Genomic DNA, 21,148 nt, shown 5'->3' on the forward strand with positions numbered 1-21,148 from the left:
AGAAAAAAACAATTTATAAAACATTTTTGGTATTATTTAGTTTAGAATGTTGTAACGATTCTGTAGTTTTTCTGTATTTACAGCACTGAAAGAGTATTTCATAGATGGGATGTATTACATATGGTCTACGTAGTGAACCACTGGTCTAAACCATAATGATTATTATCAACATTATTAATACGTACGTGCGATACCGATCACACTCAGCATGAATATTAAACTCATTAAGTGAAAGGAAAAGGGATGGACGGATTAACTAGGAAGGTATATAAAAATATCAAATAATACATACTGCATACTAACATAATATGTAATATCGCCAACACAACACAAAATGCAAAGGGAGTTTAATAGTAGTAAAGTATTTCTAATACATGAACATGATATAATATTCGTTCTCTATATAGTATATTAGATAGAGTTAAGTGTTTGTGTGAGAGAGAGAGAGCTAAAAAGGGGATTCTAGCAGCTGTAAGTAGAAAGCTGTCAGGATCTCTCTCTTTTTAAGTATAAGTATGTGTATTATATATGAGGAGCAACATACAGGTGGTGTGATTCAGAGTGTATTTCTCTACTTAGTATTTAAAAGAATTAAACAAATTGTGAAAAACCTACAAAATTGGACAATAGTTAAAGTACTTTAAGAATAAGGATGTGCATCTAAACATAAAGAGTGGAGTAAGTATATGTATATTTAGGTATTTAGACTTTGTAGCTTTCGCCGTTAATAATATCATAATCATGGTTATATTAAATTGTATGACATACATACATATATGTAAAATTAACGTAACACTCTTCCATTTCTAATTGATAATAATATGATGTTAAAACGTCATATCCGTAGACTATAGGATGCTCCTTTATCATTAAATTCTTATATGCTTTGACATCAAATACTTAAAAGTAGGTAAACAATATTAAAATGGTATGTATGTCTTTATAGGACTTTCGATGGTAAAATATGTATTCATCGAGGGAACATCAAGGATTTAGTGGACAGAGTTATGACCGATGGTCCTATGAACAGAACGGCTCAGCAGGTGGTAAAAATGAGTCTACGATTAATAAACTTCAACACAAGTATTGGGTGGCGAAACAAGCAGTGGCTAGAAAGTTCGGGAAAGATGAAGATGAACATATCGCTGCTTCAGATTCAGAGTTAGATGCAAAGTTGGAACTTTTTAAATCTGTTAAAGAAACGACGTTAGATCTTCAGATACTAATTGAACAATACCAAGATCGTCTTTGTAGTAAGAAATTAGTAAATAAATAAGACTTTAGAAAAAATATTTCATGTCTTTTATTCAACTCAATAGATTTATCTTATGAAGAAAATGCACTTGGTCGATTCTTAAAAGACTATGGTAAATCCGACAAAACAAGAGCTGGAAAAATGATGAGTGCAGTTGGTAAAACAATGTCCTACTCAGGCCAACAAAGATTGTCTATACGTGTTCCGATTGTTCGTCTTCATCAAGAGGTCGAAACGTTCAAAAGAAGAGCTATCGAAGACACTCAATGGACTGTAACAGCTATGGAAAAAAATAGGACGGAATATCGGGGATCTCTTATGTGGATGAAAAAAATATCTCAAGAACTTGATCCAGATACGTATAACCAACTTGAAAAATTTAGAAAAGTAATACCTAAATAATAACTTAAAAAAGTAAAATATTTTAGATATATTTTGATAGGTTCAAACTCACGTTAAAAAGAGTAAAGCTAAATTTGATAAGTGTAAATTAGACTGCCTTCAAAAAGTAGATCTTTTGGCGGCATCTAGATGCAATATGTTTTCTCATGCTCTTATACTCTACCAAGACGCCCTTATAACTTTTTTGGGAGAAAACTAGTCGAACCATGGCACATGTGAACGAGACGTTTAAGGGATATCAACCATATGAGTTTTCCTACATCAAAGATCTTGTGGAACCTCCAGAGAGAAGATATTCTTTTGCAAAGGAAGCTGTTGGATTAAACCAAGAAAAAGAAAATTTGTTAAACAATCCTAAAAGTAACTCAGACGAATCACATGTTGAGTATGTTTGCTATATTTTTCATATCTTCACATACTTAGATTAAATTTAAAAAAAAAAGTGCATTAATCTTTAACATAAAAAATCATATAGAGTTGTATTAGTCCACAAATACATATAATACCATTGGTAAATTAGTTTAAATTATGTAACTACTAATTTATTTTAATTTGTTAAGGGATGCTACGACACCAAACCTCGTGGATCTGAGTATGCCTTCCCATGAAAATGCTCCAAATAGTTTTGATAAGAAAATAGAAGAAGATGAACTACTCTTAGATATAGACGATGAATTAGCAGATGATAAAATATTTGATTATTTACCGATACATTCTGGTAAGACACTTTAATTAAACAAAAATAATAATTACATCATTTTTTTGTTGTTGTAAAATCATTATGTAATAAACATTTGTTGTCACACAGAAAACTCACGAGAATTTACTAAAAAACCTAAAGTGGATAACGATGATGCCTTACTACTCGATGAACTCATGAATGGGCCCCAAGCTACGTCTTTGGAGGATAAAGATGAGTTTTCAGCTCAGTGGGATGAAGTATTTGGTCGTCATAATCAGCCAGAAAAAAGTTCTGACAATAATAATATTCCTTCAGGCCTGGAAGGATTAAGTATCAATACATTAACAGATATTCAACTTAAAAATACAACTCAAATAGCAACAGGAGATCTATTGGGCAAATTGGGGTCATCTTCAAACAGTGGGAGAGGTTATTTGCCATCCCAACTCTTTGAAATTGATCAAACTATGAGAGGTAAACACACCAATTCAATTAGCAAATGATACATTAATTGTCGATGAAACAAAAATGAAATTGAGTCTTGAATGTTAAATGTTTTTTTTTAGGCTCAGAAGATATTTCTCATTTTCCTATGAGTGGACCATTAACTACTTCAACATTTGATGATGTTCTAAGTGGATCACAAAAGAAATTATCCAATAATTCGAATAAATCTTCGGATATGTCCCAATGGTTTAGTCTTTTTGCTGATCTAGATCCATTATCAAATCCTGATGCTATTGGAAAAGACACAAAACAAACTGATAGAAATATTTATAGCTAAATTTTCATATTTATTCCTTTTTTGTATCTATACATAATATTTTTGTGGACAATTTTATGCTTGTATTTATATTGTTCGTTCCAGCTCAGGAATTAATTGTTTTATTATTATTTTTAATATTATAATTTAAATTATAAATAAAGTTGAATGTTGTCAGTATTAAAAGCTTTACAATTTAAAACAATGATGAATTTATTAGTAATTACATTTATCCTTATAAAGTTTTCTAATCTAAACATTTCATAATCATTTATATTTTTGCAATTCCCAATATTTATATTTTATTTTATAGATTTTTCAACATCCTGAGATATTTGAGTTCTAAATAGTCTTTAAAAAAGTATTCTTTTTCCCAGTTCGTAAATTCCTAAATTTGATTAGAACTCAACTCAAAACAACTCAAAAATAGCTTGTGGTAATTTCTTGTTTTTTTCTAATCTAGTTTAAAAATTCTAAAAAAGTCTTATAAATTTAAAATAGTTTTTGAAGAACTATGTAAATTTGGAAGTCATATTAATTTACTCTTATTTACAAAATAAGTAAAAATTACAAATATATTTCACTGATGTTATCAAATTTCTATTTACAAGACCATTATTACAATATTCCTATTAAATCAGGGGAAACTGAATACACATAATTATTAAGTGTATTTAAAAAATCGGTCGTATCATGATTTGAAGAGTAATATATTTATGTAACTAAATAATTATTAAAGACCATTTACATAATATAGTATGTTACCTCATGATCAATTTTATTAATATTTTGTTTGATATCAAGTTAGGCCAAAATAACTCGAGGTTGAAATAATAATAATTTGTTAAAATTTACCAATCCTTAATTAAATCGATATTTTAAATCTTGTGTTTTGTAATTTAAAATGAGAAGATATTTTTTGTTGGATATACGATCGAGTACTATCACTTGTCCTCTGATAGTTAATAAATTAACAATATAATTTTTCTACTTGTAGGCTAAAATGTAAATTGTCGCATTGGCTTAAAAAATGTAATAGGTACTACACTTTTTTTGTTGGCTTGCAAAGGTGGGAAAAAGTCCTTATACTACAAGTCCAAGTCGAGTCTCAAGTCTATGGTCATTAGTCCAAATCATATCATTAATAATTTTCATCGAGTCCAGTTCAAGTCGTCACTCGTCATGCAGAGAATAAAATATAAGTACTTTAAAGAGTACTATATAACCTTTAAATAAATTGATATGACTTTCGAGTCCAAGTGATGGCTTATGTATTGATTTGGATTCATGTAGTATATATATAATAATAAATTATTACTTATATGGTTCATTCTGTTCACTGAAGCTAAAAAATAGAGGTGAGGTACTATGACTCGAGTCCGTATTTGAAAATTTGTAACCCGACTTGATTTAATAATTAAGTCAAGACTTGACTTGATACTTTATTGGATATTCAAAGTTTTTTAAACAAATTCCAATTTTTTCTAAGAGTTTAAATACAAAGTACTCTTCATAGCATCCGATAGATTGAAATTGGTAATAATAATATGTACTTTTTGCTCATACTTATAAATTTCCTCAACACTATGACTATTATATAATAGTTATGGTAGGGCATAAATTGAACTCTAATGACAAAGGACTCAATGAAAAGATTTAAGGTCTTGGACTTGTAGCATTGATCCAGGATCCATAGGGGGCTATTGGCCTCCCCTCTTTTGAGGAATTTTTATAGTTATTGCAATAAAAAAAATTGAATTTTATAATTTATTTTATTAGTTCAAATCGTATCCCAACTCAAAAAATTTAAATCTAAAGTTAAAAAAAAAGAAATCAAATTTTGCAATTATAAAACTATTCTGTTAAAATTGTCAACCCGCTCCCAAAAAAAAAAAAAAAAAAAAAAAAAAAAAAAAATCTGTGAACACCTTGGATGACGTTCCCTCTACTTGCAAATACATTTCCCCGCCTGTTACTTGTATTATGAAGACTTTTCCCAGAGATAACTTTTCCCCACCCCTGTTAAAAAACTATGAATCTAAACTCTAAACCGATTACATTTCAATAATAATTATTAATTAATTATTGAATACCAGTACTATTCTGAAGCACAAGAATCGAGGATTTTGTCATTATTCTGCAGTTTTAACAGAATAAACTTTAAATCTTAATATTTATTTTTTGGGGACACAAATCAGGGGTCTCCACATGATATATATATATATATATATATCATGGATAAGGGAAGAGGGATAATTTTTGCAAAAATATTAGGTACAATTTTTCACCGAGCCTGAATTTTAAACTTGAATTTTCTTTTTAAAAGTTTTGCTATTTAAAATTTTTTCCCAAAGAGGGATATTTTTTAATGTTCCTTTTATTGGTCAGATGAAGTTGCAGTTATTAAATATAAGTAAACATTAAAGTATTACAATTACTCCATCTGACCTAATAATGGCTTTTGAAGTCCATTTACGTACATGAAGTATATTTTCTTCTCTAAGAACAACGCACGTTGAGTTTAAGAGAATAATTTCTCAAGAACAAGTTCATTGAGCTACGTTGTTCTATTTAATTTTTGTGTCATCACTCAAAACGACCACCCTCCTTGATTAAGGGGGGAGAGGCTCAAGGTTCTTTAGCCCATCCCGCTGTACACGCCGCAGCAAACATCGTTTTTTAGGGTACAAGGGTGCCTAATCTAAATATGTATATAAATTTTTCACTTGATGAAATATTAAATAATTGAATAAAATTCCGGTAATATCCTTAGCAACATAAGGAAAAATTTATTATCTTTAAACATTTATTATAACACGTATTACTATTAGCAAGCCTTTTTTTACGTAAGAAATTATGATAAATCCGCATGACATTCCATAACGCAAAACACAGAGAAAAAAATACATGGAGAGAGAGCTGCTGCTAGCACAAGTCCCAACTCACTTTTTCATAACGCAAAATGTATTAATAGTATTATTAAATCACGGCTATTCTGTGAAAGGAAAGAAACAAAGCAGCTGCTCAATGGGCAATGTCTGGTGCAACATGTTTTAGGTACTATATCCTTGACTACTACATTCAAATTCATAGGGGTAATGAACTGTATAAAATAAATACATAAGTTACCTATTATAAGTCGTGATACGAATGTTTAAAAGTTTTTATCTCAATTGATATTTTAATAAATAACATTTTTAAATAAAACGTACTTAATGAATTAATGAAAATATAAAGTTGTCATAGATATTAATTAATGTAGTTGTTGAAATATATGAGCTGAGATTTCTATATATATATATACATGAAGACTCAAGTCAAGATCCATTTTATTACAAATTTATATAACGTGTGTTTGGAAAAAACCAAATGATAAATAAATACGTGAAATTATATAATATAAAATAAAATAAACAGCAAGAAAGATATCTTCGCTGAAGAGGAATAATGTAAACAAGAAAATTTCCGTGCTAAAGGGCGTTGAACTCCAATCATCTCAGTTATGCAGATATTATGTACATACCCACTAATACTGGATATAACACTATTCTATACAATAGTAGTACGTTCATACCTCACAATTCCTTTACTTGAACATCATCCATTATTGTATTATGCTGGGGAAATAACAATAAGTCAAAGACTATCCTTTTTCTAAAAGCTAATCATTATTGTACACCAATTGTGATATTGATATACATATATATGTACAGACATCATGGAAAGGAATTGAGTTTAGTGACCAATGTAGCAGTGCACACTTCAATATTATTTAAAAAAGTGCATAAAGACATCCACATTCAGGTATTCCTTACTGGACGAGTTTTAGGATATTATCTCACTGATGATATGTTTATCTAATATGATTTATTTAGTATATGTTCCCATCCACATTTTTGTGTCATTTACCTTCTCGAATACAGCTTTTAAAGGCATTTTTACCGCATATTTTCTCACAAGATCCGCCATTCTTATCATTTGCAAAGTGGGGAGTAGATAATAAATATATTATGTGCATAGAACAGGGTTCGGGAACCTCCGTTTCTTTTTATGGCTGCAAAAAATTAACTCAATATATAATTAATGAATAATTATCAGGAGAGCTTTAATGCTTAATGATACGATAGCCCTTATCCTGACCAAAAGTTCCCCTGTCTACATAGCGATCAAGAAAATGTCTAATAATTTTTATATATTTATATATAAGAAAATTAAGATTTGTCTCATTTAGTTTATTCATTATCTATATAAATAATTATGTAGCACTTGAAAAAATGATTTTCTTAGTCAAAGAGGTGGCCAATCCCTGAACTAAGTTATTTTCAATCTCAAGTCCGTGTTGACTACAAAGTAGAGACTAATAACTTAATCAGGAATTAAATCTATATCCTACTGTAAAATAAGTAATAAAATTTGTTGTTATTAATTGTAGCCTCGTACAGATGGGACTTTCCTGCCTGTATATACACATACATTCATAATATAATAAAAGAATAAAAAAATATCTCTAATATATAAAGCTAGAAAGAAAAAGAAGAAAAAAAAAAGAAAAAAGAAAAAGAGACTAAAAAGAGGTGAACGACGGAGAAAATTGCATCGGAGTGATTTGAGATTTGTTGTGAGGATTCTTTGCGTACTTATGTCTTATGGTGAAGGTGGATGAATTCTAGGATGGAGTAATTGTAAGACTATTTTGAAGGATGAGTCGAGCAAGTAGCCAACGTAAACTGACTCCGAATGATTTCCTTTTCGGTCGAATGATCGGAGAGGGGTCCTTCAGTTGTGTATTTTTAGCCAAGGAAATCTATTCGGGTCGTGAAATGGCAGTCAAAGTCTTGCAAAAGGACTTTATTCGAAAAGAAAAGAAAACAGACTATGTCTTTAGTGAGAAGAACATATTGAAGAGCATCACAGACTCTTGGGACTCTGAGCGGCCCTTCTTTGTTAAACTTCATTCCACCTTCATGGATCGTGATCGTCTTTATTTTGTCATGACTTATGCTCCTAACGGGGATCTTCTACGATTTATGGAAACCTTGGCCCAACAAAACGTTGATTGTACACAGTTCTACACTGCCCAAATTATATCTGCAATCGAATTCCTTCATTTCAAAGTCAAAGTGGTTCATCGGGATCTCAAACCCGAAAATATACTTCTCAATGCAGAACTTCGCATATTAATTACAGATTTTGGATCCGCCAAGTTTATTGACAGGAGTGATAAGGAAGAGACCCCGGAGACTTCTTCCTCTCTCAAACCAAAAAAACGTGTCAGTTTTGTTGGTACTCCTCAATATATCAGCCCTGAGGTACTCAGCTCCAAGTCTTGTGGACCATCTGCAGATTTATGGGCATTAGGATGTATTCTGTACCAAATGGTAACGGGGTTACCTCCTTTTCAATCTCAATCTGAATACATCATCCTTAAAAAAATCGAAAAATTGGAATATGATTTTCACGAAGGTTTTAATGAAGATGTTAAGGATCTTGTGCGTCTTTTACTTGTCTTAGAACCACAAGATCGTATTGGAGCTAAAGATTCTGGCCATTTATATACATCCCTTCGAGCACACAAATTCTTTGAAGGACTTGAATTTGACACCCTCCATAATTCTACTCCTGATGAAATCCTTAAGTTAGCTCCTAAACATAAAGCTCAAGATCCTGTTTGGGAGAGGAATCCAGACCTTAAACCAGGAGTAGATCGTTTAGCGCAATTAATGATTGAAGATAATAGTTATGAGGATGAGGAGGAGAGCGAGAACGGTCCTCCACGCTACATAGGAGATCCTCCATTTGACGAAAATGTGGATGCTATCCTTGGAGAGCCACATAGGACTAGGCTTTTAAATGAGCAAATTAAAGAAAACAAGTATCATCGATTTGTTGAAGGACATTTAATTATAAAGCAAGGTCTCCTTGACAAAAAGAAGGGCCTTTGGGCCAGGCGAAGAATGTTTCTTCTTACTGAAGGGCCTCGTTTATACTACGTCGATCCAGATAATATGGTGCTTAAGGGAGAAATCCCTTGGAGTCCTGAAATATCTCCTGAAGTTCGTGACTTCAGAATTTTTTTCGTCCACACACCAGGTCGCATATATCATCTAACTGACCCTCAGTCTAGGGCAAAGGACTGGTGTCATGTTATTACTCTCGTTAAAGATTTCTATTATAATAATACTCTAGACAATAATAAAACATAATAAATTGGTTTATCTTACTACTGTTTCAAAGGTGCTACACACATTCTCTAAGTGAGTTATCAAAATCGACACGAATATGAATAGGTATAAACATATATATACGAGTATACACACACCTTGGATGATGTTTTTGGTAGTAAAGTACAACTTCCCTTCATTCATTTCGAGAGCTTATCTTTTTCACGTGGATTTGTATGTACAATTAATAAATATTATCATACTTACATAAACTCGGAGCCATTTGCCTTTTCAATATCTAATTCTTATGTATACCTAGACAGAAATAGGACTCTCAAATTTATAGTAATAAACCACGATTTAAATAATGGTATAATATCCATAATTATAGTGTTAGTTACTAATCTTGAACGTACAGGACGTGAATAGATAAATTAATAGTTATGTTTTTGAACAACAGAAATGAAGAAGAAAATTTGCAATACACACGTATCACACAACTATATTATTTATTATATGAACATGATGTCAAGCCTATACACATAATCGAGGCAAAGTACTTATGTTTTTTTTTTCATTATTATGTTATTTATCTTTTTGCTTTCATCCCTACTACTCTAAAGATAGACTCGAATAAGTAAAAAAAGTATTCTGTTCCAATTTTAGTGGCACTTACCAAAGCCATATTTTGTCAGTTCTCAATATATGTAACGATATATTTTAGATATAAAAAAATGATGCCTTTTGGTATTATGAGCTTTGTTTTGTAGACGCACTTCATTCTTCAGGATTTTAACAAAATTTATTTATAGCATCACTTGGTTTTAAGTTTTTTTTTTTTTTGTTCCAGATAATAAAGAAGTTTATGTACATAGTTAAAACCAACTCAGACGAACAACTGGGTTGGAATATATATAAGTAAACGGCGTCTCCCCTTATGTTCTGTTTGTCACATTAATAATAATTATTTATCGGAAATAAAGAATAACCGCAATATCTACCTAAGCATATATATATTATATTTAGTTAATTTTATATAGTATTCAATAATTTCCTACTATTGTAAATCCCACAATGTGTGTGTATACATATATTCACATATACAAATAATATATATATATATATCACTTTTTGAAATATAATATAAATGTACAATGTCAATGGAAATACTCAAACATTTTTCAATGATCGAAAAATATAATAAATAACAATAATAATAATTCAACATTAACTCAAAAGTTGAGAGCATTTACAAGAGTAATTATGATTGTGGAAGTGTGGTCATCTAGCTTTGAATTTTTTCTATCTCATCAAAGTCTTCTGTATCCAATCGAATAATGGGCCGACTAAAATGATCTTCGATGTCCTTTAAAACAGCCATTGACTTGGGCCCGTCTACAAGATTAATCGCGAGTCCTTTTTTACCAAATCTTCCAGTGCGTCCAATCCTGTGTAGGTAAGTTTCGCAATCTGCTTTTCCAGCAACATCCACAGGAAGATCAAAATTCACTACTATGGACACCTAAGTAAATGAATTGTAGTTGAACGAACATTAGGCAAACCTAGGATAATAATCAAGAGCAACCTGTTCCACGTCAATGCCTCGAGCCATAACATTAGTTGTAATAAGAATTTTTTCCATTCCGTCTCGGAAACGATCCAACATTCGAATGCGCTCATCAATAGAGAGTTCTCCTGACAACATTCCGACGGAATGACCTTCTTTGACCAATTTCTCAGCGAGCCATGACGCACCCTTCCGCGTCTGGCAAAATATCATTGCCTGTCCTATAGTAATAACACCATATATGTTCGATATGGCAGCGTGCTTTGCCTCTAAGGTTTCACAGGAAACCCAGTACTGCTTAATATTGTCGAGAGTCTCTTCTTCTCTCCGCAATCTGATTAACTAATTGTGATTTTCATAATAAAATAATTAACCTCAAACTAAATTCAGCAAAATCAAACTATTTAAATATGTAAAATAACTCACCACAGGATTTGATATTATATTTTCGGCAAAATTCATTACGTCTTCGTCATATGTTGCAGAAAATAACAACATTTGACAATCTGGACTAAGACTCTTTTGAATTCTAATACTTTGATCTTGATGCCCCTGCATTGCAATCATAACATCCGCCTCATCCAATACAAAAACTTTAACCTTTTTAATGTCAAAAAACTTAAACTTGATGGCCCAATCCATTGTTTTACCAGGAGTTCCAATAATGATGTGATCAGTAATTTTTGAGCCTCTCGGAATTTCTTCACCTCGGACGGCATAACGGACTGTTAATTCCGGTGAAAATTGAGACATTTTTGTTGCCACTTCTCCCGTTTGAAGTGCAAGTTCATAAGTGGGCGACAGACATAAAACCTTAAAATCGAATTTAGAGTATAAGTAAATCTGTAAAAAAAACTTTGGCCCATTGCTGAATATTACTTGTGGATAGTTTAGAGAGGTATCAACCCTAGAAAGCATAGCAAGAACAAAAGCAGCAGTTTTTCCTGTTCCAGATTGAGATTGAGCGATCATGTTTTGCGGTGGGTCCGCTAAAAGGGCAGGTAAAGCCATTTCTTGAATCTTTGAAGGATTGTTGAAGCCCATTCCATAGACTCCCTTGAGCAAAGCAGGCTTTAAATTCAAACTTTCAAAACTTTTAACGGAAAAGAGTGGGGATTTCGGATCCTTCCGCTGTACTTCAATGTCATTCGTAGTTTCAACAAGTCCACGACGAATCACTTTTTGTAGAAGGGATTTCTCAGCAGCGTTCAATGGTTTCTCTTCCTCCTCCTCAGGAGCAGGAGCAGAGGGATCTCTCCGAGCAGTCACACTCATTTTCTTCACCTATATAAGACATTCATCATTGTATAATATATGCTAATCATTCTGTACCTCATTGGAGATCTTGCCATCCAGGGAATCATCAAAGTCCGACACGTCGTGTGTAGCCATTCTAATAGTTATTTCTAAACATTCACATTAGTAATTCATATTTATTCATTTCCCTTAATTAATTACTATTGTAAATTTTTATGGCAATTAAATTACCAATACAAATCAAGAATCATCCCCTTACCTCAGACTCGAATGTATTATTCTTTATTATTTAACTAGCTACGTACCTTGACGGTATCTCGTAAGATATTTATTGTATTCCAATGAGGTGAGAGTGCCGCTCAAAATTATTAACTCTAGGCACACCACTGACGTCAACGTCGTGTCATGAGTTCGGACCGAATATATATTGTTTTAAAATTATTACATTATGTATTTTATGCACTAGCTAGCTAGCTATATACTGGGTGTGTAGCTAACTATAATTCCTAATTACATTTAAAATAAATATATTATATATGTACGTATGTGATTATTTTTTTTGAATAAGGTATGGCTATACAAATAATTGATAAATGTCTACCGATAATTTAGTTATCAGTGTAGACTAAATTACTGCTTGACTCTCTTTATCCAAGAAATGTAAAGGTATTTCATATCTTACTTTCTATCAGAAGGTCACTAGTTCACTATAACCTTACTTCTTACTTATTGGCCAATACATCATTGAACGTTATAAATGAATAGTAAATTAAATTAATATCAATCTTCTGCAAATTTAACAAAATGTATTTATTTATATGACTCAACACGCCAGTATTAAACAGCTACTTTACAACTAATTTACACTTGAAATTGCTACATTGGATACCTATTACTCAATACGTCAAACACAGTTTTCACAATATACACAGGCTCTGCCATTGCTCCTAAGCCACGTTGATTGCACATTAATAATTTCTCTACAACAGGAATTTCTGTAAAACCCCATTTATTAAGAATATAAATTTGTTCAGAAGTAATTGGATGGTTCCACATTCCAGTATTCATAGCAGGGGCAAATAATACAGGCTTTGCATTCTCTCCTGTAAAACAGTAGAAATAAACATTTATCACACACGCTTTAACATTAATACCTATTTCCCATGCTCTGAGGATGCAAGTCAAAAGATTATCACATATGCCATTGCTTATCTTTGCTAGTGTATTCGCATCTAAAGGAGCTATCAATGCAATATCAGCCCAATTACGAAGTTCTATATGTAAAACTGGGTCTCCACGCCCCTGCCACGCACTCCATTCGTCTGCACAACTTAAAACACTTTCAGCACCAACTTCTATCAAGTGTCTTTTATTAGGAAGAAAATGTTTCGAGTTTTGAGTAATAATAACTTTCACTTCAGAGTTAGGCATACAATTTTTGATAAGTTCGATGATCTCACGAGTTTTTATGGCTGCAACACTGCCCGTTACACAAAGTAGAATTTTAAATATTTTATCTGTCTTTTCCATTGTATTAAATTATTGATTGACAATGGGATTTATAAAAAAAATAAAACATATATATAGCTAGTTATCTTCTTTAAATCCTAAATTTGCCAATGTTTCCTTAGCCATTAAGTCATTGTCCATTCTACAGACAAGATAGTCTTTTGAAGTTTCTCTACACTTGTCTACAACGTAATCATTCTCTTTCAAACAGATCATAAACTTCAAGTATTGTATTTTACACTTGCCTTCATAATCGAGTGGGAAACTTCCTTTCTCTGGAGGTACTGGCTTAAAACTTTTGGCACCAAAGACGTTTGAAGCCATTAGACTATAGAAATTCTGAAAAAACAAAAAACAAACAATAGATATGCGATGTACTAGGGAAGGGTGTAGATATATTAACTCTTGATAAATAACTGGATGAATATGCATTTTTTAATTCAATAACTCATAATAATAGGAAATTCACATTCGTTGATTCAATTTCTTTTTCTCATCCAAGCCCTTTTTAAAAGATTCTTTAATATTAGGAATGCACAATTTTGAAGTTTCATTAAATTTAGGAGGTGGTATTTCTGGACCTTTAGATTCTCTGTCAGATTTTGAACTTGAGGGGCATGTATACTCTGAATATAATTCAATTCTTTCTTTTAGAGACAAAGATGATGAATTTTTTTTGATGTTTCTAGCTGAGCGGGTGCTAGAGTTTTGATATTCTCTAGATGTGTTAAGATCGTCATCAGAGTAACTTGATGAATATTCAGATCTCTTTGCACTTGAAGAATGATGATTTGAGGAATACTTATTTGATTTTGAATAACTAGAGTATGAAGGACCAAATTCACTATGCCTCTCTGTTCTTTTTTCACGCACCCAATCCTCTTGAGACATAACATTATAATCTTCTTTACCCAAGTCCCATTCACGAACAAATTTACGCTTTCTGTCTTCAGAATCACGTTTATCACGCATTGCACGGACACTCTGAGCAATACTTTCCTCGAGTTTTGATTCTGCATTTTCTCCTTCAGACTCTGACTCTTCCCTTTCTTCCTCTACTTCCATACCAACTGGACGAATTGGAAGACCCATTTTTAACCTTTTACGTTCCCTTACTTTTTTCAGGCGAGCAGCTAATAAACGACTTTTAGCCTTTTGAGATTTTTTACTTTCATTTTGTGCATCCAATGTTTCTTTGTGAAAGTCTTTGAGTGCATCTATTTCTTTACGACGTTCAATTTCTTCACGAGAAAATCCATAATATCCAGTACCATGTGTACGTGCTTCGTTAAAGAGAAGATCTCCATAATGAACATCTCTTTTCCGAAGATTTTCTTCTTCTTCTTGAGACCATTTTTCCCTTAGTAATTCTCTTTTTAGTGTTTCTTCATCTGTGTCAGGCTCTCTTTCATTAAGGTTTTGAGGAGGAGGACGACTTTCACACCAGGATTTATCCTCTTTCTCTAATATTCGCAGTTCTCCTCTTGTTACTTTACGCGACCGCCCGAGCGGATCCGTGTATTCCACGATGTCCTCATCCGCCTCCTTCAATTAAAAGAATTATTAAAAAATGATTTTCTTTCTATTCGAAATCAATTCATGAATAAGTTACACCAAATATCACCTCAAAATCCTTGAACTCTACAAGAAATCTATTTCTTAATAGTTCATTATCCTCTCTAGACGTTTTTAAATGATCATATAGAGCTGCTTTTTTTGACAAAGTATCTTGGACTTGGGAAATCTTCTCGAAATCTTCATCCTCTTTTTCATTTTTTGGAGTCTCATTTGTTAGTATTTTAGTCCTAATTTTAGGTACATAAACAGACTCGTCATAGATATTACGGGCCTTATTTCGCTTTGCTTCTTCCTTTTTACGATACACCTCCGCCTTCAAGTCCACGAGGGAGGAAGAATCGGGTCGAAATTGAGAGGACATTGCCCAAACAGTTAATAGATGACAATTGACATGCGAGGTTGTGATACTTATTTGATATTTAGCAAGATATACTTTAATAATAAATGAAGTATCTTGATATATATTTACATTACTTAGAGCAGTTAGTGAATTCTAGTTCGAACCGATGTTCGTTCGTCCACTTCTTCACTAACTTCAGTTTTATTTTATTTAATAATTCCTCAATTGATGATGAAGCCGTGGCATGCGCTGCTACTACTACAGCTTGATCCGAAAATTTCTGGTAGCTGCTCTAGGATTTAGTTGTAGGACGATAACTTGTCGTTTTACGGGTCAGAGTACTAAGTTATACTCATAAAGAGTCCCATTGGAAATTGGAATAAATCATTTTCCTGTATATTTGTGGAATGTCTATGCTACTCTCGATATCCGAGAATATATTCTTGATTTGAAAGGTTATGTTCGAGCCAATAACCCCTAATTCTAAGCTGAAGCTAGGAGGAGGAGATTGTAGATGGCAGCAGTTGTTGTGAGAATATTTCTAGGATTGGGGCAGCGGATCAGAGTCAGAGTGGAAAATTACATATTAGCTCTTCCTTAAAAAAATGAAGTGAAAAATATGTAAAATTATTTGAGGTTTTCTATGAGAAGCCGGAGGAGTGTGTAAATATCCTGGATTCTGTTCTCACTTCTTAGTTGTTTTCCCTACTTGATATTCGGGTAGTCCCTTGATGCGCTGAATGTGAGTTTTTTCACTTTTTGATTCTTTTAAAGAAATTAAAGACTCCTTATGGCTTTATTAATTTGTATACCCTATTACGTTTGCGAAAATTACGAAATTTTGCCTTTTTACATCATTTGGATTTTTCAAGAGTTGTTGGGTTCCGCATGAATCCATCTTCTTCTAGTACTTATTCTAGTAAATAGTTGTAGGTCTGTAAATTCCATGAAGGTTCATAAATTAAAATTGGATAATCAATTCGTTTCTGAGAAATGTTTCTTTGGATAGGAAGCTCAATCTGCCTTGTTGCATGTTTCCTTGGGTTATTAACTATAATATTTCATAAGTATTTGTTTCCTGCTGTGTCTAGTGTCAATTATATTTATTTCCATCCATTGATTATTTTATTTGCAGTATAGTTCGAGCCTTAGTCATCACGCAAATCAGTAAATTAACTACTAATACTGTAGGAGCGTTTAAAAAAATGGATAAACAAAATTTAATTTACCCACATTATTAATGTACAAAATTTGAGGTCTTTCAAGCACAACTCTTGTTATATATTTATTTTATAATCAGTAATTTAGATGCTTACAATTCATATTTATTTATACTAAGTAGATCTGTAACTGTTCTTTGACAAATTATGAGTAATCATTAATGGAGAAAATGACGTGTGTTATACGTATTGACATGCTCTCTTCTGTCAGTATATGTATCTTCGGTCTATTTACTATAATGATAGGCTCTATCAACATATTAACGATTCATAGTTGCAAATCATTTTTTTTCGCCTTTGAAAATTCAAACTTGGATCATATTACCTTGTTTATTTCTGTAGTTAGTCACACAGCTATAAAATGCCTTTCCATCTAAGCTAAAAAAACAATTACGACAATTTTTGATAACGTAAATATATTATCTTTGCAAGTCGATGCTAGGATTTAATAATGCATCCTAATATCGACTCGCAAAGATATGAAGCACAAATTAAAGGAATTGGACTTATTTTTTTGCGCCATGAACCAGTTTAATATCAAAATACTATAATGGGCTGGCCTTTAAGGTAGGTCTACTGGAGAAATATATACATAAAAATAAAAATTCTTTCTACAAATATGTCCCAGTACTTAATGACCTATGGATTAGTTTGAAAGAACCTATGAACTTTATAATATTTTAATCTTCGATGTCTTAATCTTAATGCCTATTTATATTTACAGATATATATTTCTTGCAATTTTTTCATAACCCCCATTTTATAAAACAATTAATAATATCGGGAATGTATTACTTATAAATTAATTAGATATTTTTATCAATCTCTTGGAATATTTTAATTAGTAGATAAATATATAAGCTTTATTTATCTATTCAATAGTTTTCAAATATAATGTGTCTTTAAGTTTACATAATATCGCAAGGAAAGTATGACCAAAATTTTAAATTTCTAAGGCTGTATTGTGCATATTTAAGAATTGAGGAACTCTTAATTGATTGAACTACATAATTTTATTTTTCTTTGAACTTCTAGCAACAATAATGCATATTATATTTGAATGAAATCTAACAAGACTTTTTTTTTGAAAATTTTCATTAAAATGACATTTTTCATTGTGTTATATTATCTATTTATATATATTTTGAAATAGTTTATATATTTTTCGAGATTCTAGTAGTAACACATGTATTCAATATTTGATAATAATTATTTAAAATTAGGAGTACACTAAAATTAATATGTTTTATATAAACTATTTTTTGGTTTTTGCAGCTTGAGTTGTTTAAATTAAAGTTTCAAAATGATGTCAAATATTTCTCAGCAACGGATTAAACGAGAATTTCGCGAAGTAGTAAAAAGTGAAGAAGTATCTAATTCTGGAGTTCAGCTTAGTCTTGTGAATGATGACCTAACCAACTTGTCTGGTACTATTTTGGGCCCGCCTGACACTCCTTACGAAGGAGGGACTTATAAATTGGAAATAAAAATACCTGAATCGTATCCGTTCATGCCACCTAAAGTTAGATTCGTGACTAAAATTTGGCATCCAAATATATCATCTGTAACTGGAGCTATATGTCTTGATATACTGAAAGATCAATGGGCTGCGGCTATGACTCTCCGTACCGTTTTACTATCTTTACAAGCTCTTCTTCAGGCGCCTGAACCGGATGATCCCCTTGATGCAGTTGTTGCTAAGCAGTATTCTGACACACCTGAAACCTTTAGGAAAACTGCCAGACATTGGGCTTCTGTTTTTGCTGGAGCCAAGGATTCTAACTCTGAGTTTGATTCCCTATTAAGACAATTACAAGAAATGGGTGTTGATGAAACAAAAGCACGAGTCGCTCTGTCTTCTTGCAGTTGGGACTTACATAAAGCCACTGAGCAGTTGTTTAGCTGAATATTATTAATAGTTTAATTAAATATGAATACGAAGGAAGGACTCATATACATATATATATATATAAATCATTCCACTCCAAGCTTATGTAAAGTCTGTTTGAAATAAGAATGTATTAATAGTTTTCGTAAATTTTCTTCACTTTCTCTCTGTTTTCTTTTGCTGTCATACTAGAACTTTTTTCCTCATGCTGAATGCACCAAGAATCGAGTTAAGAAATGTACTCATTCCTTAGGAACATAATTTATTAAATTAAAAGTTCTCTTATTTAATTAACTGTATTTTCATTCTAAATTAGTAATTTCCGTCTACCTTGAGTTTGCTGTTTACCATTAAGTAGTATTTCATAACACAAATTCGACGTGTCTTGAACGCACCTGTTAGGTAATATCTTTTCTTTTTGAGTAATTAGGCTTAATTATATAAGCTGAGTGATATTAGAATAATAATATTTTGTGATTATTCATAAGTCGAATACTAACGTTGTTCCAAAAATGAACTTAAAAAAATAATTATTATGCATTGTTATATCACCCATAATTATTTCATATTTGCTGTATGAGATATCAAACCTTTAATGCCGATGAATATCTTTTATGGCCATTATGAATATAAAGGATGTTAAATGAAATGTGATAATACTTTTTGATCTAATGTAAGCAACAATCAGAGAGAAAGATAATTAATTTATCGAAATATATAAATCATGAAATATAAAAATATGATATTTTTTCCTTTAATGCAAACTTGATCAAAATCATTCAATAAAAAGTTTATTGTCATTTGTTTTAGGACCTGCAATGTTATGAAGTTTCTCGAAAGACTAACAAACTTTTTGGGTATAAAAAAGAAGGAATGTAATGTCCTTATTGTAGGATTGGATAATTCGGGAAAGTCTACTGTCTTAAATCATTTTAAACCGGAGGAGTTTAGAGAAAATAATATTGTACCCACAGTGGGGTTTAACGTCGAAAAATTCAAAAGTAAATCATGCTCTTTAATATGCACATAGGCACTCTCCTTACATAGATTAGAATAATTGTACTATTGTATTGGTTAATTACAATGAATTGAGTCACTATCTGTCTCAAATTATAAACTTATTACGTAGTAGTTTTTATTCTAATTCTTTAGTTGTTTTTTTGTGTTCTGCACATTTTTCACTTGTTTGACATATAATTTTCTTTTGCAATGTCTGTTGTTTCCTAATCAAGCAGTAATTAAATTGTGGAGCTTTTATATATTCTCGGTAACATATTTTTTATTCTAAACCCAACTTATGAGGGGCTCTCTTAAATAGCCATGAATTCAATTTGCTACTATTTTTGATCGATAAGCTATTAGCTTATATACATAAGCCACCTACGACCTCCATTACAAATAATTATTAGTATCCAATGATAATGAAATTGGATGATAATGGTTTGAGGTTAACGTTATTGATGACTACATATTGTGCTGTATAATACTAATCAAATATATTTATAATTAATCTCAATTAATATACAACTTTCCAATTATATTGGAAGTAAGGTGGTTGTCACGGGATCTTGGGGGTTTATAATATAAAATAAATATGATAAATTCAAGTTCAATGCAAATTTTATAGCACAAGAAAATGATAATAGCTACAAAATAGCATATATTATATTGTATTTTCAATCTCCAATTGTTTTATTTTTATTTTTGATTAATGTTGACTATTTAAAACCAAAAATTGATTTACTTCACTAATTCGGTAATATCTATCCGTATTAAGTGTGTTCGTCTTAACCATATCATTGATATGCATACAGCCCTAGGTTAATAGAAATACACGGTTTGACCATCATGTAATCGGGCTTGCTAGAATTTCAGTTTGATGTATGGTACCGATTGCTGGACAAGACAGACAAATTTTGACAAAACACGCAACCAATCATATACTATGATGTCAATATTAAAAAGTGTGGTGGAAGTCTAACATCAGTACACCCGTTATGGTATAACTTTGTATTTCTATTTAGCTTGATACAACCGAAAGATTATATATATATATATTTTGGTCATTTATATTCAAATTTGTATTCAAATTTCTGGGATTTACCCAAGAATGTTAAATATAGTTTAGAACAGGAGTCAGCAACCTATGGAACACGTGCCAATGCTGGCACGCAGAGGCGTTTTGACTGCCACGCGCAATTTAGAACACATTTCCATAGTTTGTATGTATTTTTTTACCATTATTGTTGATATGATGTCTCTAAGGTTGCCTACTCCTGGTTTAGAACCTTCATTTGAATTATTAGATATAATTTTGTTCCGATATGCCCTATCAATATAAATCTATCAATTTCTAATTTTTTTTTATTATAATGATTAATATTTGATACTTTAAGTGCAATTTGCAAAACAATCCTACAAATTCATTTGTCGTCATAAAAAATATAGCTACGCTATAGAAATGAGATCAATATTATAATATGAAAAAATATGATATATATCTGCCAAAAACTAGGAAAACAACAT

The 21,148-nt window shown here is 31.5% G+C and overlaps 6 protein-coding genes across 9 annotated transcripts; 3 read left to right on the plus strand and 3 right to left on the minus strand.

The window, feature by feature from the left end:
- Positions 1-511: 511 nt before the first annotated feature.
- ICA69 (islet cell autoantigen 1-like protein) lies at positions 512-3,304 on the plus strand. The gene is given in 8 exon segments (XM_040723502.2): positions 512-678; positions 947-1,253; positions 1,320-1,642; positions 1,698-1,838; positions 1,840-2,042; positions 2,218-2,375; positions 2,466-2,813; positions 2,906-3,304. Coding segments are annotated over 7 exon segments (1,680 nt in total). The 5' UTR covers positions 512-678; positions 947-964; the 3' UTR covers positions 3,124-3,304.
- A 4,247-nt stretch (positions 3,305-7,551) lies between these two features.
- Pdk1 (Phosphoinositide-dependent kinase 1) lies at positions 7,552-10,271 on the plus strand. The gene has a single exon (XM_040723355.2). It carries the CDS (start codon positions 7,803-7,805, stop codon positions 9,303-9,305), a length of 1,503 nt encoding a protein of 500 aa, XP_040579289.1. The 5' UTR covers positions 7,552-7,802; the 3' UTR covers positions 9,306-10,271.
- On the minus strand, positions 10,262-12,826 carry Dbp80 (putative ATP-dependent RNA helicase Dbp80). Of its 2 annotated transcripts, none has more exons than XM_040723357.2 (6): positions 12,393-12,826; positions 12,163-12,236; positions 11,710-12,114; positions 11,257-11,643; positions 10,849-11,172; positions 10,262-10,785 (listed from the first exon to the last, which is right to left on the minus strand). In XM_040723357.2, exons 2-6 carry the CDS (start codon positions 12,220-12,222, stop codon positions 10,549-10,551), a joined length of 1,413 nt encoding a protein of 470 aa, XP_040579291.1. In that variant the 5' UTR covers positions 12,223-12,236; positions 12,393-12,826; the 3' UTR covers positions 10,262-10,548. The 2 variants fall into 2 exon arrangements, with proteins under 2 accessions (XP_040579291.1, XP_040579290.1); XM_040723356.2 differs by having other exon boundaries at positions 12,347-12,436.
- Positions 12,827-12,873: 47 nt separating this feature from the next.
- Positions 12,874-13,646, minus strand: Ppcdc (phosphopantothenoylcysteine decarboxylase). The gene is made up of 2 exons (XM_040723359.2): positions 13,242-13,646; positions 12,874-13,190 (listed from the first exon to the last, which is right to left on the minus strand). Exons 1-2 carry the CDS (start codon positions 13,615-13,617, stop codon positions 12,964-12,966), a joined length of 603 nt encoding a protein of 200 aa, XP_040579293.1. The 5' UTR covers positions 13,618-13,646; the 3' UTR covers positions 12,874-12,963.
- Position 13,647: 1 nt separating this feature from the next.
- LOC121127825 (coiled-coil domain-containing protein 174) lies at positions 13,648-15,711 on the minus strand. Of its 2 annotated transcripts, XR_011783231.1 has the most exons (4): positions 15,221-15,711; positions 14,000-15,141; positions 13,842-13,935; positions 13,648-13,778 (listed from the first exon to the last, which is right to left on the minus strand). XR_011783231.1 is itself a non-coding variant. In XM_040723358.2 (2 exons), the coding sequence occupies exons 1-2, from the start codon at positions 15,533-15,535 to the stop codon at positions 14,062-14,064; spliced, it is 1,395 nt and encodes a 464-aa protein (XP_040579292.1). In that variant the 5' UTR covers positions 15,536-15,711; the 3' UTR covers positions 13,959-14,061. The 2 variants fall into 2 exon arrangements, 1 of the variants encoding a protein (XP_040579292.1); XM_040723358.2 differs by lacking the exons at positions 13,648-13,778; positions 13,842-13,935 and having other exon boundaries at positions 13,959-15,141.
- A 300-nt stretch (positions 15,712-16,011) lies between these two features.
- Ubc4 (ubiquitin conjugating enzyme 4) lies at positions 16,012-19,386 on the plus strand. 2 transcript variants are annotated; one of them, XM_040723360.2, is made up of 2 exons: positions 16,012-16,256; positions 18,010-19,386. In XM_040723360.2, exon 2 carries the CDS (start codon positions 18,038-18,040, stop codon positions 18,638-18,640), a length of 603 nt encoding a protein of 200 aa, XP_040579294.1. In that variant the 5' UTR covers positions 16,012-16,256; positions 18,010-18,037; the 3' UTR covers positions 18,641-19,386. The 2 variants fall into 2 exon arrangements, with proteins under 2 accessions (XP_040579294.1, XP_071748963.1); XM_071892862.1 differs by lacking the exon at positions 16,012-16,256 and adding an exon at positions 17,562-17,663.
- Positions 19,387-21,148: the final 1,762 nt, after the last annotated feature.

Source organism: Lepeophtheirus salmonis, chromosome 13 (genome assembly GCF_016086655.4).
Source record: "Lepeophtheirus salmonis chromosome 13, UVic_Lsal_1.4, whole genome shotgun sequence".
Lineage (NCBI taxonomy): Eukaryota > Metazoa > Arthropoda > Copepoda > Siphonostomatoida > Caligidae > Lepeophtheirus > Lepeophtheirus salmonis.